Raw genomic sequence first — 13154 nt, 5'->3', positions numbered from 1 at the left:
TTTGTTTGTTTATTTTGTTTACACCACAGCGCCAGTGTGGTTAGGAGAAGGCAAAGGGGGTGAAGAGGCTATAAAATAAACTCACCAGGATGTTTGAAAAAAAAAAAAAAAAAAAAAAAAGCCACCCAATTGAGCAGGAAAATCGAATCGAATCAAATCAAAAAACCAATTCAATAGGCTGAATAGAATCAAAATTTTTTTCCTGAATCGGGCAGCACTAATCTGTACAACTAACATTTAAGCGCAGGCATTTACGTCAATGAAAACACCAAATGCTTGAGCCTCAGTTGTGCATGATCAGGCATACAGGCAGTCCCCGGGTTAAGAATGTCCAACTTACATTGGACTCGTACTTACAAACCGGGGTCTGCTTCTCCCTTCATGTCCCAACGCAACCCTCTTCCTCCCTTCCATGTCCCAACATGCCCCTCGTCATCCTGCTCTTCCCTCTGTGCTATGTCCCAAATTCGTGCCTCTCTCCCTCCCACAGGTGTTTACCTCTTTTGGCCAGCTCCCTCCTCCTAGCTGCACTTGTCTTCACAAAGCCATGAGCAGCGGCTCCTGCACGTTGCCCGCGGCTGACCTGGAAGTCTTCTCTCCATTATATGCACATTTCTTTCATGCATATTCATTGTGGATATCCTGAAAACCTGACTGGCAAGGGGGTACTCAAGGACCGAGCTGAGAAACACAGGTGTAAACCACACAGAAAAGGTGGTGTACAAGTCCCATTCCCCCCTCTCCCCCACCATGCCATCTTCCATCATCCAGGAGTAGTCTTGCAATTTGCCACTGGAGGTTGCAGTAGCCAATTGGAGACTGGAGCCAGAATTGGTAGGATGCTAATACTCATACCAGTTCCAATTCCAAAATGGCTCCTGTGGCAATCTTGAAAGATTACTCCTGAAGTTATGGCAGCCATTTTGACTGAGGAAGATGGCAAAAGTGAGTAGGGATTATTCCTACCTCGAATCTCCACTAGACCTCCAGGACTATAAGGTAGGCATAATGGAAGCTATGGGTGTATGGGGGGCTTTCTTTGGTTGGAGGGAATGGACAAGGTAAGTAGGGATGAAGTTATTTGATTTGGGGCGCAGTGGCTGCAAAGGATACCACATGAGAGCGAGAGAAAAGAAGGGGAGGGGAGGAATTCCCAGATACCACAGAGAAGGAGGTAAGGAGAAAATGCTTGAATATAAACTTTTGGGTTTTTTATTCAAGTTAACATCACATCCACAACCCTCTTTTGTGGGGGAGGGGGAGGAATGTTACCTCAGTTTATATTTTTATATTCAAATATATAAATAATTTTCCTGAGACCCTGAAGACTTTCTAACCACTTTTATTATAATTACATGTATTAGTTCTAGGTGTCTCACCTAAGGAGTCCTTAAGTGCATATGTGAGTTTGCATTGCCGGAATGGAATGTGTTCCCTCTTGCGATCTGTCAAAGCCAAAATAGTCTGTTCCAGGAATGACAGAGATCTGTTGATGTAGGAAGCTTCTTTCATGACCTGTCCTTCTGACTGCAGAAAAGGAAATAATTTGCAGCTTTAAGGTCCATAGGGCAAAAATTCAAGTTAACTGCAGAAGAAAGACTTAAGGATTTTTCAGTCCTCATCAACACTAGCATAAATGAAACTACAAACAAAACGACTTAGCTTCCTTTTGGGTTGGCATAATAGAAGTACATCAGAATTTATGAACCAGGCTTCCCCGATTATTCAGTGCATAATGATCATAAAGAGCACACAATTGTTAAAATCATATCATTCTTGTGCATGGGATGATGAATTCTGAATTAAAAGACATCTTGAGTAATCATCATCCATAATGATCATTATAATCTTTGTAGCAAAGTCTTTTAGCAATACTATTGTTAAGGCAATTTGAAAGGTATTAGCCTGAACAGCTGAGCGACAGGGGAAGCTCCAAAGCAGCCTCCTGCTGCTCAGCTGTTTGGAGATTTTTTATTTTTTTTTATGGCACAGATATTATGCATATATTACACACACACACACACACACACAATATCTGCCCCATTAAAAAAGGTAAGTCAAGCCACCCTACCCCTTCGATGACTCCCCACCCGATGTTCCCCAGAAGAAAAATAGAGGCAGAACGGATGCCCACTCCCTCTTGCCATCGTGAACCCTTCCCATCAGCGATCAGATGGCTTGTTTTAATAATAATGACCTCATTTTAATAGTAACAAGGTTGTTTGCATACCAGAATCGAAGAATATATGAACGCAAAGAAAACCACGTGGTGAGTCATTTTGAACACTGGGTCAGCAAATTCGGTTGGTCATTAAACCAGTCAAACTGGTTTAATGACCAACGATACATGATCGGAGCATTTAGTTGGCTCTTTATGCATGGCAGAATTGGCAGCAGCAGGAAGAGGTAACAGGGGGGATGGGTAGAGCCTGTTAGAGGGTAAGGGGTTCTTGGTTTGATTTTCCTCTTGACTGAGTTTCATAGCCTGGCTTTCCATTCTTATTCCCAGAACAGCCCTGCTAGGGGCTAGCTTTAGGGGTCTGTGACCTGTGTGTCTATACAGGGCACCATGAAAAGAGGTGGCATACTATAGTATGCCACCCCCATATCTTATGACATAATATGGGCAAGGGAAAGAAGGGAGTGAGAAGATAATGGTACTGGGCAGAGAATAGAGGAAAAAGAAGAGGATGTTTGGTAAAAGCAGAGAGAATAGGGGGATGCATTGTGCTAAAGCTTTACCACCAAATGAGGTGCCATTTTTTCAGCAGGCACAAGAGTCTGTGCTAATTCAGTTCCCCAAGCCAATCACTTAATCTGTACCCACTGGAGCATTAGCAAGTGAGCTGGCACTGTGGGTTTATATATATACTAGTGTTTAAGCCCTTTACATCTGTCTGTCTGTCTGTCTGTTTTTGTTTATTTTCTTTGCCTCTCTCTCTTCTTGGATGCTGTCTGCCTATCATTCTTTCTGTCTCTGTCTCTCTCTGGCCCCGTCTGTCTGTCTTTCTTTCTGTCTCTGTCTCCCTGGCCCCCTGCCTGACTGTATTTCTTTGTTGCGCCATGCCTGCCCGTCTCTCCGTGGCCCCCTTCCTATGTCCACAGTGTCCCATCCTATGTCCTTAGTGCCCTCAGTAACTCCTTCCTATGTCCTTAGTGTCCCTTTCTATGTCCTTAGTGCCCTCAGTGCCTCCTATGTCCTTAGTGCCCCTTCCTATGTCCTTAGTGGCCCCAGTGCCTCCTTTCCCATGTCCTTATTGCCCTCAGTGCTTCCGTCCTGTGTCCTTAGTGCCCCATTGTCTCCGTCCTGTGTCCTTAGAAACATAGAAAATGATGGCAGAAAAGGGCTATAGCCCACCAAGTCTGCCCATTCCAAATACCCCCCCAAGTGCCTCCTTCCCATGTCCTTAGTGCCCCCAGTGTCTCCTTCCCAGGTCCTTAGTACCCCCAGTGCCTCTGTCCTGTGTCCTTAGTGTCTTCAGTGCCTCCAATGCCCTTAGTGCCCTCAGTGCCCCTTCCTATGTCCTTAGTGCCTCCCAGTGCCTCCTTCCTATGTCCCCCTCACTGCCTTCCAGACTTTGTCCCACCCCCACCCTCCGAAGCCTGCCTGCCTGCCTCCCTTCTATCCCCCTTTGCAGTATAACCCTTGAGAAGCATGTTTCCATCTTCCCCCCCCACCCGCCACTACCGCCGCCGTGCAGCCGACCCCACTGACCCTCCCATTGCGAGTCGACTGACGGGCCTCCCGGCTCCGGCAGCATCCGCAGCACTCTGGGTGTGCTGCTTCGCGGCCTTCTGTTGCCCTGATTTCCTCTGCCACATCTCTGATGATGTCATCAGGGAAGCGGCAGAGGAAATCGGGGCGGTGGAGGGCTGCGAGGCAGCTTGTTTGTAGTGCTGAGGACGCTACTGGAGGCGGGAGGTTTGTGGTCATCTTGCGGTGGGAGGTCAATGGGGGTTCGGGTGCGGCGGGGGAGGGGGGTGATGACGACGAACTGGTTTACATGAAAACATAACCCTAGGTGCGCATGCGCACTCCTACCTGCCAGGGACCTACTGATCATGGAACACACAAGTGGGAGTGCGCATGTGCGCTTAGGGTTTTATTATTATAGATATATAAAAAAAATTAATCCAAATAACCTTATATTCCGCCTGAATACAAGGTTGATAAGAATGCATGCCTTTAGGTTTACTGATTTACTGCTCAACATGTAATCTTTGGGCTTTTCAGTCTGAGAGCAGGAAGTACCATATACAAATATGACCCTAATGGTTGTGAAGAAACTTAACTTCTAAGGTTTGTACATGTAGGTGGTGGAGCAGCACAAAGGGCCTTTCTGGATGTGAAACTGCTATTCTATTTCAGTCTGTGAGTTCTAGATATGAATGGTGTCTGGGGCTCTGGGAAGGGGGTTAGGAATGTGATCCTTCCCAAGAAGGAGGGGGATAAAAATTTTGAAATGCGCAACGAATCTATTTAGTTGATATGAGGGATGGGATAACTTATCTGTAGGGGATAGGGTTACCAGAGGACTTTTAGAGGACTGTCTAGGTGCCTGGACGGACTTTCCAAAACCCTGCAGTTCGTCCAGGTTTTGGAAAGCCCCAATGAGCTCTGGCCACATCTGGAGGGCCTCTGAGCATGCACAAATGACGTCACACACATCCACGCATGCTCTAGGCCCTCCATACGCAGCCGGAGCTTGTCGGGGAAGAAAAGAGGTTTTTGGGGTGGAATGGGGCAGGGTTGGAGGTTGAACTTGGAGGGGCTGGAGCAGACTGGGGCACAGCCGAAGATGGAACAGGGCAGAACAAGGCGGGGACATGTGTCTGGGGTTTTGTGGCCTGAAATAAGGTAACCCTAGGGAAGGAACACTGACCAAGGTGGAGTGAGAGGGAACCTAATGCAGGGAGGAATTAGTATAGAGCAAGACAAGTTAGGTCAGGAGGAAGTAGAAAGCAGATAAGTATAAGAATGGGGAGTATTAAGCATCATATAAGAATGGGGGGTATTAAGCATCCTATCTTAAAACAAAAGTCAAACTGCATTGAGAGAAATAAGTGAGGGAAAACAGAATGAGAGGAGGAAGGAAACATTTAGGTAGAGAGGGACTGAGAAAGGCGTGGGGACGGTCTGAGATAAAAAGTATATGGTGTGCACAGGTTAGGTAGGGAAAAAGGACTATTAAGGACTGACTGGGATGGTCTGGAAGACATAGCATAAGTGTGGTATAGATAGGCTGGGAGTAGGATTGTAAACTGGGGTGATGAGTTGGGGTTGGGGAGGAAGAGAGACTGATGGAACTTGTAGTGCTACTCCTAGCCTTTCTTTTAGCCACAAATCCTCCCTGTGTGGCACTACTTGCTGTGCTCTTCATTTAAAGACAGCCTGACCAGTTGTGTTGAGAACCCACTATGCTTTAATTTCCTTTATATGGACTTGGTAATTTGTGGCAAGTTGAGTACCCTTACTCCCTCAAGAGGCATCCTTTTTTGGGAGGATATAGGTTCCCAGGCAGAGGCTCTGAATCAAGAGTCTTTGATGCCTCTGAACCAGGTGGTGTGCCATCTATTTAAGAACATAAGAACATAAGCAGTGCCTCCGCCGGGTCAGACCATAGGTCCATCCTGCCCAGCAGTCCGCTCCCGCGGCGGCCCAAACAGTTCATGACCTGTCTAAATCACCAGAAGGGGCCCCCATGCCTCCTTGGTTTCCTAATTGAGTCCTATCTTCCTATCAAAGTCTTAGCCGGCGACTATGCTGGAGGTCATCACTGAGTTCTTGTGGATCTTGAACCTGGAATCCCCAGCAGACCTTCAGTGTCCAGTGTGCAGTATGAGTAGTTCCAAGCCCCAGATCAAGTTCTTTCCTTCTCCTGATGCTTACAGAGCACTGGAAGTCTCTGGAAGGTCCCTTGCAGGTTGCCAGGACCATGGCAAAGTTTATCCACTGGCTCCGGATTTTCAGGAGCTGTTTGTCCTGCCTAAGGTGGATTCCTTGGCTGCTCAGGTTACCTCTCTGCCTAGTGAAAGAAGGGTGATTCTAAAGAATGCTCAGGACTACAGGTGGATTTGGTCCTAAAATGACCATTTGAGCCATTGGCATTGGGATTGAAGGCAGTGCCAACAGCTTCCTTTGTAGCATGCACCTGCCATACTATCTTGCACCAGGCTCTTACAATGGAGGAGGACACCTACCCCAGTTACTGGTTTTGCAGGTAGATTATGTAGTAAATGCTTCCTATGATGTGTTCAGGGTCATGAGCAAAGTCTCAGCCTATTCCATTTCCGCCCTTTGGATGCTCTGGATTTAGACAATGGGCTGGAGATTCTGCATCCAAGGCTACATTGAGTAGACTACCTTTTAAGGGTCACATGCTATTTGGTAAGGGATTAGATGATTTTATGGCCAGTGTGGTGGATCATCAAACTAAGTCTTTGCCAGACAGCATACCATATGTTCCTTGGGGTGTGGATCATGGTTCTTTCCATGGGTCTCAATGTTTTTGTCAGAACTCTGCTGTGTTTTCCACTAAGACATGGATTCAGGGCTCTGGACAGAGGTTTCAAAGCCCCAGGTGGGCTCAATCCTCAGATTCATGCTTCACAGCAGCCTTCAAGAAGTCCCAATAATGTCAGGCTAGCAGCCGAACTGCCCCAGATAGGAGGCTATTGGTTCACTGGGAGGGCTAGGCAAGGATTTGATCAGACCAAATCTCACCCACATTATTCAATATTTTTATTTCATCCTTAGAACATCTATTGCAAAATTTGAATTTAAATTTTTATATATATGCAGATGATATTTCCATTTTAATGCCTTTAAGTAATTTTACTACTGACATTTTAAAACAAATTTCACATATCATGACTTTGATAGAGCAGTGGACAATCAATTTTAAATTGAAACTTAATACAGAAAAGACTAAACTTTTTCTAGCCAGCCCAAATGACAAAATAATTAAACCATCACTTTGCTTAAATGACTATGGCTACCCGATTTCCAAATCTATAAAAATATTGGGAGTCACATTAGATTGTCATTTAACCATGATAGAACATACTGATTCAGTGATTTTAAAAAATGCTTCTTTGCACTATGGAAATTAAAGACTATTAAAAAATACTTTGATCCTCTATCTTTTAGATTATTGGTGCAGGCATTAGTTCTATCCATACTGGATTATTGTAATATTGTCTATTTGGGAGCTTCAAAGAAAGTACTTAGAAAATTGAGAATAGTACAGAATACAGCTGTCCGACTGATATATGGTCTGAAGAAAAATGACCATATTAGTCCTTACTACTGATTGCTGCATTGGTTACCGGTGGAGGCGCGAGTACTATTCAAATTTTCTTGTATCTGTTTCAAGTTGATTTGGGGACTAACCCCAATTTATCTTTTATCTCATTTTGTGTTGTACAGTCCAATGAGGAAAACTAGAAATTTTCATTTATTCGCATATCCAAAAATTACGGGTTGCAAATACAAGACCTTTTTGGATAAGACTCTTGCATTCCAAGTGGGTAAGCAGCAGTCATGGCTGGGCAATTACATTGGGGGAGTTATGCCTTATGGTGCATTTCGAAAAAGAATTAAGTCAGCGCTGTTTGACAAATTTATTTCCTAACTGTGGGTACTATTGCTAGCAAAATTTTACACTATGTATATGTAAGAAACTTGTATTTTTAATCATTTGTATTTTGATGATTGTCCAGTATTCTTTTATGTAAACTGCCTAGAAATCGCTTGGTTATGGCAGTATAGAAGAATAAAGTTATGTTATATTATGTTATAATGCTGGACATTCCATCCCTTAAGGTCATCAATACAAGACGACAATTTATTTTTTCTGTTACGGCACCTCAGTTATGGAACGCCCTTCCAATTTATTTAAGGGAAGAGAAGAATCTTGAGAAATTCAAAAGTAACTTAAAAACATTTCTCTTCAAAGACGCTTTTGATAATTGATGAAACTTACTGCAGTCTAGAATATTTTATTGTATTATATTCCACTGTTTTTTTGTTATTCATTTTGTATTCTCCCTTTTTTGTTCTACTTTCCTATAATGATTTGTATTTCATCTCCCTTCTTTCCTTGTGTTTTTAAGTTTGTTTTCGTAATTTTTTTTTTTTAATTAATATTGTAAGTTAATATGTATTGTTCTGTTTGTATTATTCCCCAGAAATTGTAATTTTAATTTGTTCATCGCTTTGAAATTCGACAAAGCGATTAATCAAAACAATTATTAAACTTGAAACTAGAGAGGGCTTTTGCTGGATTTATTTGTAGACTCCTCTGCTGGACATTCAGAAAAAGTAATAAAGGTCTGGGCAATGGTGCAATGTCTCTCAGATTGATAAGCTTTAGAACCGATTCAAGCTGAAGAAGCGGGCTTGGGCAAATACTCAATATACTTTTTTGTGCCCAAGAAAGACTCAGATGACTGGAAGCCAAGTCTAGATCTAAAGTCTGTCAATGTAGCTCTGAAAGTGCCTTGGTTCCACATGGAAACCATTCGATCGGTTATTGCCTCGGTGGTGCCAGGGGAATTTCTGGCCTCTTTGGATTTAATGGAGGCACTACTTGCATATTCCCATTTTTCCGGCATACAGGAAGTTTCTGAGGTGTTGGAGCAGAATTTTCAGTTCTCAGCGCTCTTATTTGGTTTAGCACCTTTGCCAAGGTAAGGGTTGTTGCAGCAGCACATCTGAACAAGGCAGAGATCCAGGTGCATCTGTATTTCAATGACTGACAGATCAGAGTGCCATCCAAGGAAGATTGTGACATGGTGGTGGCACAAGTTATCCAACTTTTGCAAGACTTGGGTTGGGTGATCAATTTTCTGAAAAGTCACCTGGAGCCAACCCAAACCCTAGAGTACCTGGGAATTCACTTCAACATGGCAGGAAGACCATGTTATTCTATCAGAGCTATGCAAACTGAAGCTCAGAAGTCAGATACTGGTGTTCCTGGTGATGCAAGCTCCCACTGCTTGGCACTATCTTCAAGTGCTAGGGTTGATGGTGGTGTCCACAGATGTACCTTGGACAAAGGCTCACCTCCATCCTACAGGAAATGCTTCTGTCTCGCTGGTCTCCACAAACAGATTCTCTCCAGATGCTACTGACATGGACTCTGGGGGCATACCAAAGCCTGCTGTCGAAGGGCTTACCTCTCCACATTTCCTAATGGATGATCCTAATAACAGATGCCAATCTCTTCGGCTGGGGGAAGGGTGGGGCACTGAAATGGCCACCCAGTTCAGGGCTACTGGTTACCCTCTCAGCAAAAATGGTCGATCAACAGACTGAAGCTGCATGCTATTCATTTGGCACTGCAGATGGAGCGATCCCTGGAAGGCAAGGTAGTCAGGGTGTACTTGACAATGCTAATGCAGGGAGGCAATAAGAGTGCTTCATACAGGACACAGGAAGCCCAATTGTTATTTTGTTGGGCCAAAGTCCACCTGCAAGCACTGTCTGCAGCGCATATGGCAAGGATGGAGAAAGTGCAGGCAGACACTGGATCCAGGGGAGTGGTGTCTCTCCCAGAAGATCTTTGATAGCATTGTGAGCCAGTGGGAGTCCCTGGCTTTTGATCTGATGTTGGCATCCAACAAGTAAGCTTGTTGCAGTTTCAGCTGATAGGCAACATCATTCAACAATAGGCAAAGTCATTTGAAGAATAGCAGACCATCCAGGGTTGGTGATCCTGTTTGCCCCAGATTGGCCCTGTAGTCCATGGTACGTGGATCTGGCTCATCTGCAGAGGGACTAATGGCTCAAGCTGCCTCTTCACACGAATCTTCTCTCACAGAGTCCAGTGGCCCTGGGGGATCTGGAATGCTTTGAGCTTATGGCATGGCTCTTGAGTGTATGGTCTTAGCGTGCAAGGGCTATTCAGAGGTGGTCATGGCCACATTCCTAAGGTCTAGGAAGCTGGCAACAGTTGTTGTCTATGCTAAGGTTTGGAAGTCGTTTCAGCACTGGAGCACAAGGATAGTGTGGAGCCACTTCAAGTCCTGCTTTCGGTGGCCCTAACCTTTCTTCAGGATGGACTAGTGAAAGGTCTAGTGGTTGGTTCCCTCAAGGTACAGGTAGCAGGCTTTTCATGCTTTAGGGCTCAAGTGGAGAAAGTCTCTGTTGCCAAAAAATATAGATACCTTCTAAACAAACTTGTGAGTACAGGTGAATAACCCACTTGTCAAGACTCATATGCCTTTCTACTAGAAAGAAGATTATCAAGGTAAGAACATAATCTTCCCTTAAATATCAGGCCATATATATTTTTTGTTACTATGGCTTGGGCATATTTTGGAAAAACAAATATATTTACCTGTAGCAGGTGTTCTCAAAGGACAGCAGATATATATTCTCAGATGTGGGTGATATAATCCATAGAACCCTGTATGGACACTGCCAAGTACATTGTCATTTTAAATTTTTTGGCAGTGCTCTTGTCTAAGCATAGCCTGGATCTCCTCCTGGTGAGACGGTGCAGGTAGCAGAAGAGACACTGGTATGGAAGCATTCTGCTGTACCAGTGGTCAGGGCATAGGAGACCTCAAAGTCTAAGCATGCTTATGAGGAGACATCATCTGGATGTAAAGAGAGAGATGCTCTGTGTATCAACGCTTGGAGGATGCAGTGATATGCCTAGAAGGGGAAGAATCTTCTTAGCTTTCTTACATGAAAATAAGCCAATGTTGGGTAAAATATTACAATAAAAACAAAGAACTATGAATAAAATAATGAAAAATAAATATGGGGAGGCACAAAAGAAGAATACAAGTTTGGGACCTCTTTTACTAACTAACTAACTGTAGAGGTTTCTACTGCCGCCCGGAGTGATAAATGCTCCGACACTCATAGAATTCCTATGAGTGACGGAGCAACACCAGAGTATTTAGCGCTTCAGGCTTAGTAATAGAGGGCCTCAATGCCCTGAAGAGAGAACTGAAGACACAGTTTCTCAGCTCCAAAGAACTGATGGGTCCTATTTGCCGACATTGGGTGGAAAGGCAAAGGCACATGTGCGGTATGGATACTGCTGAGATGGATAACCTGGACATACAGATGGATAAACTGGACATAGTGGCCTCACTTGTGTATGCTGGACACTACAGACATTTTTAACATATATTTTCCCATAGCCTTGCCCAGCCTGTACCTTGCAGTCTGTGAACACATGTATCCTTTGAAATGCTAACCCAGCTGGCCTTTGTGCTGCAAAGTTCCTGTCTCCATTCCCTGCTGGGAGGATACTTCTCCAAGGTTCTGCTGAACTGTTATCAGTGCTGTATGACTTCACATATGCCAGGCACCCTGGAAAGCCATAAAACATTTATAACAAGCAACATTCCCTGCAGGATGAAAGAGGAGTAAGAGATGTAGGAGCCTGATACCAAGACAGAACTCTTACCCAGGCTGGCCTGTCTCTGAAGCAAGTTATGGGAACCAAGCACAGCTGGGGTGCTGGAGGTCACCTTTGCCAACTTTCTGCATAAGACTATCTACAAGGACGCCATCCTGAAGATGCACAGAATTGTAAAACCACAAATTAGCATCTGCAAGGTGATAAGATCTCAGAGCTGGAGGAAGAAAGTTCAAGAAGAATTCTCTGTTTCTGCTCGGGCCCCCCTCCTGGGGGGGGGGGGAAGTGAGAGAGGCGTGGACTGGGGGGAGGAATAGTTAGGTATACATTTTTTGTACCAATAGGGAAGTACATGACCAGAGTTTGGGGATGTGCTTTTTGAAACAAAGGAAGAATTTCTCTGTATAAAAAAACATGTGCATCACAGAGCCAGAGAGATTCACTTACTTATGCTACGGGGAACTGCTAGCCCCCTGCTAAGCATATGAGTGCAAGTTCTACTATCCATTGCATATTCTGAACTGACAATATATTTCTTTCTGCTATGCCTTTGCTGCTGTAATTTGTCTGTTTTGGAAGATACAATGCCGTCTCGTAGTTATTCCAATGAGGTAAATAAAGCAGCATTTACTTCACTACCAAAAAATTTGAAGTGACAGTGCACTTGGCAGTGTCTTGACCAGGTTCTGTGGATGATGTCACCCATATGTGTGAATATTATGCCTGTTTGTCTTCAGAGAAAGAGATACTGTAAATAAATAGAAATAAACAATAAATGCATAAGTAGTACTGCTTTTGCAGCTACTGCCAAAGAATTTTTAAAGTTTGCATGATAGGCAAGATAATGTTTTTGTTCACAATGTAAGTGAAATAACAGAAAGAGTTGCAGAATTTACATAATGCAATGGAATGTTTCCAGAAGGACAAGAATATGTTTCTTATCCTGTCCATGTCTGAAAAAGTATTGTTTTTGGTTTTTTTTTTTAATATTTAAAATGAAAAACCAGTATCAAACTTACTAAAGCAAAAGGGTAAGATATATGCTGATCAATGAAAGCAGATCTACTCAGCAGTAAAAGAATCTATCACCTGCTTACCCTAGTCTTCTTAAGCCTCTCTGAACCTGCCAGATCCACCAGGTTTATTTTTGAATAAGTGTATCTTGCATCTGAAAAGCACCTTGCACGAGACTGGGGAAAAAAAAAGAAGCAGCATGCTATATTTTGGCTTTGATTTTATATTTGTGAGAATTCCCAAAAGGCATTGTCTATTTTAAGATTATTTTAAGGAGGCAACAAAGGCACTTGTGTACCTTTATAAAATATGCATCCAGTACCAGCCCAAGAGCACCCAAATGCTGCTGCAAACCTGTTGTAAATGTATGTGTATACTCTTGAGCATGTACTCATGTATTTTGTAAAATATATGTACATTATAGCTTTGCCTCTGCTTCACCTAAATTATGACCTATGGAATGCCTTTATGCATATTGTGCAAAAGTAGGTACTTGTACAATCTTTGATGTATATACATACTTTTTAGGTATGTATGTAGTCATGTGGTTTTATAAAAGGGGGAGGGGTTTCAAAGAAGTGCCAGACCTGGGGGGGTGGGATGAAGGGGAAGAACTTATAGGGCCAGAAACAGGATACTAGAGAGAGATGGTGGGCAGTGGTCTGGAAGGAGAGAAGAGAAAGGGAGAAAAGTTGGACATGGGGTGCTGTGAAAGAAAGAGGAAAGAGATACTTGAAGGAAGGACAGCTAGGAAGAGAA

General features: G+C 43.6%; 1 protein-coding gene across 7 annotated transcripts in view; it reads right to left on the bottom strand.

Moving 5' to 3' along the window:
* The window catches only part of KIF9 (kinesin family member 9), a 252267-nt gene that overhangs the window by 159834 nt on the left and 79279 nt on the right, over nt 1–13154 (bottom strand). For 5 of the 7 annotated variants that reach the window (XM_033931868.1, XM_033931864.1, XM_033931870.1 and 2 more), the window contains 2 exons: nt 12479–12571; nt 1380–1527 (listed from right to left, as the gene is read on the bottom strand). In XM_033931868.1, coding sequence (XP_033787759.1) covers nt 1380–1527; nt 12479–12571 — 241 coding nt within the window. The remainder of the gene's footprint in view (nt 1–1379; nt 1528–12478; nt 12572–13154) is intronic. The other 2 variants (XM_033931865.1, XM_033931867.1) reach the window with 1 other exon arrangement.

This window comes from Geotrypetes seraphini, chromosome 2, assembly GCF_902459505.1.
Source record: "Geotrypetes seraphini chromosome 2, aGeoSer1.1, whole genome shotgun sequence".
Taxonomy (NCBI): domain Eukaryota; kingdom Metazoa; phylum Chordata; class Amphibia; order Gymnophiona; family Dermophiidae; genus Geotrypetes; species Geotrypetes seraphini.
Note: the sequence above shows the minus strand (reverse complement) of the source record. Positions and strands in the feature narration are given on the sequence as shown.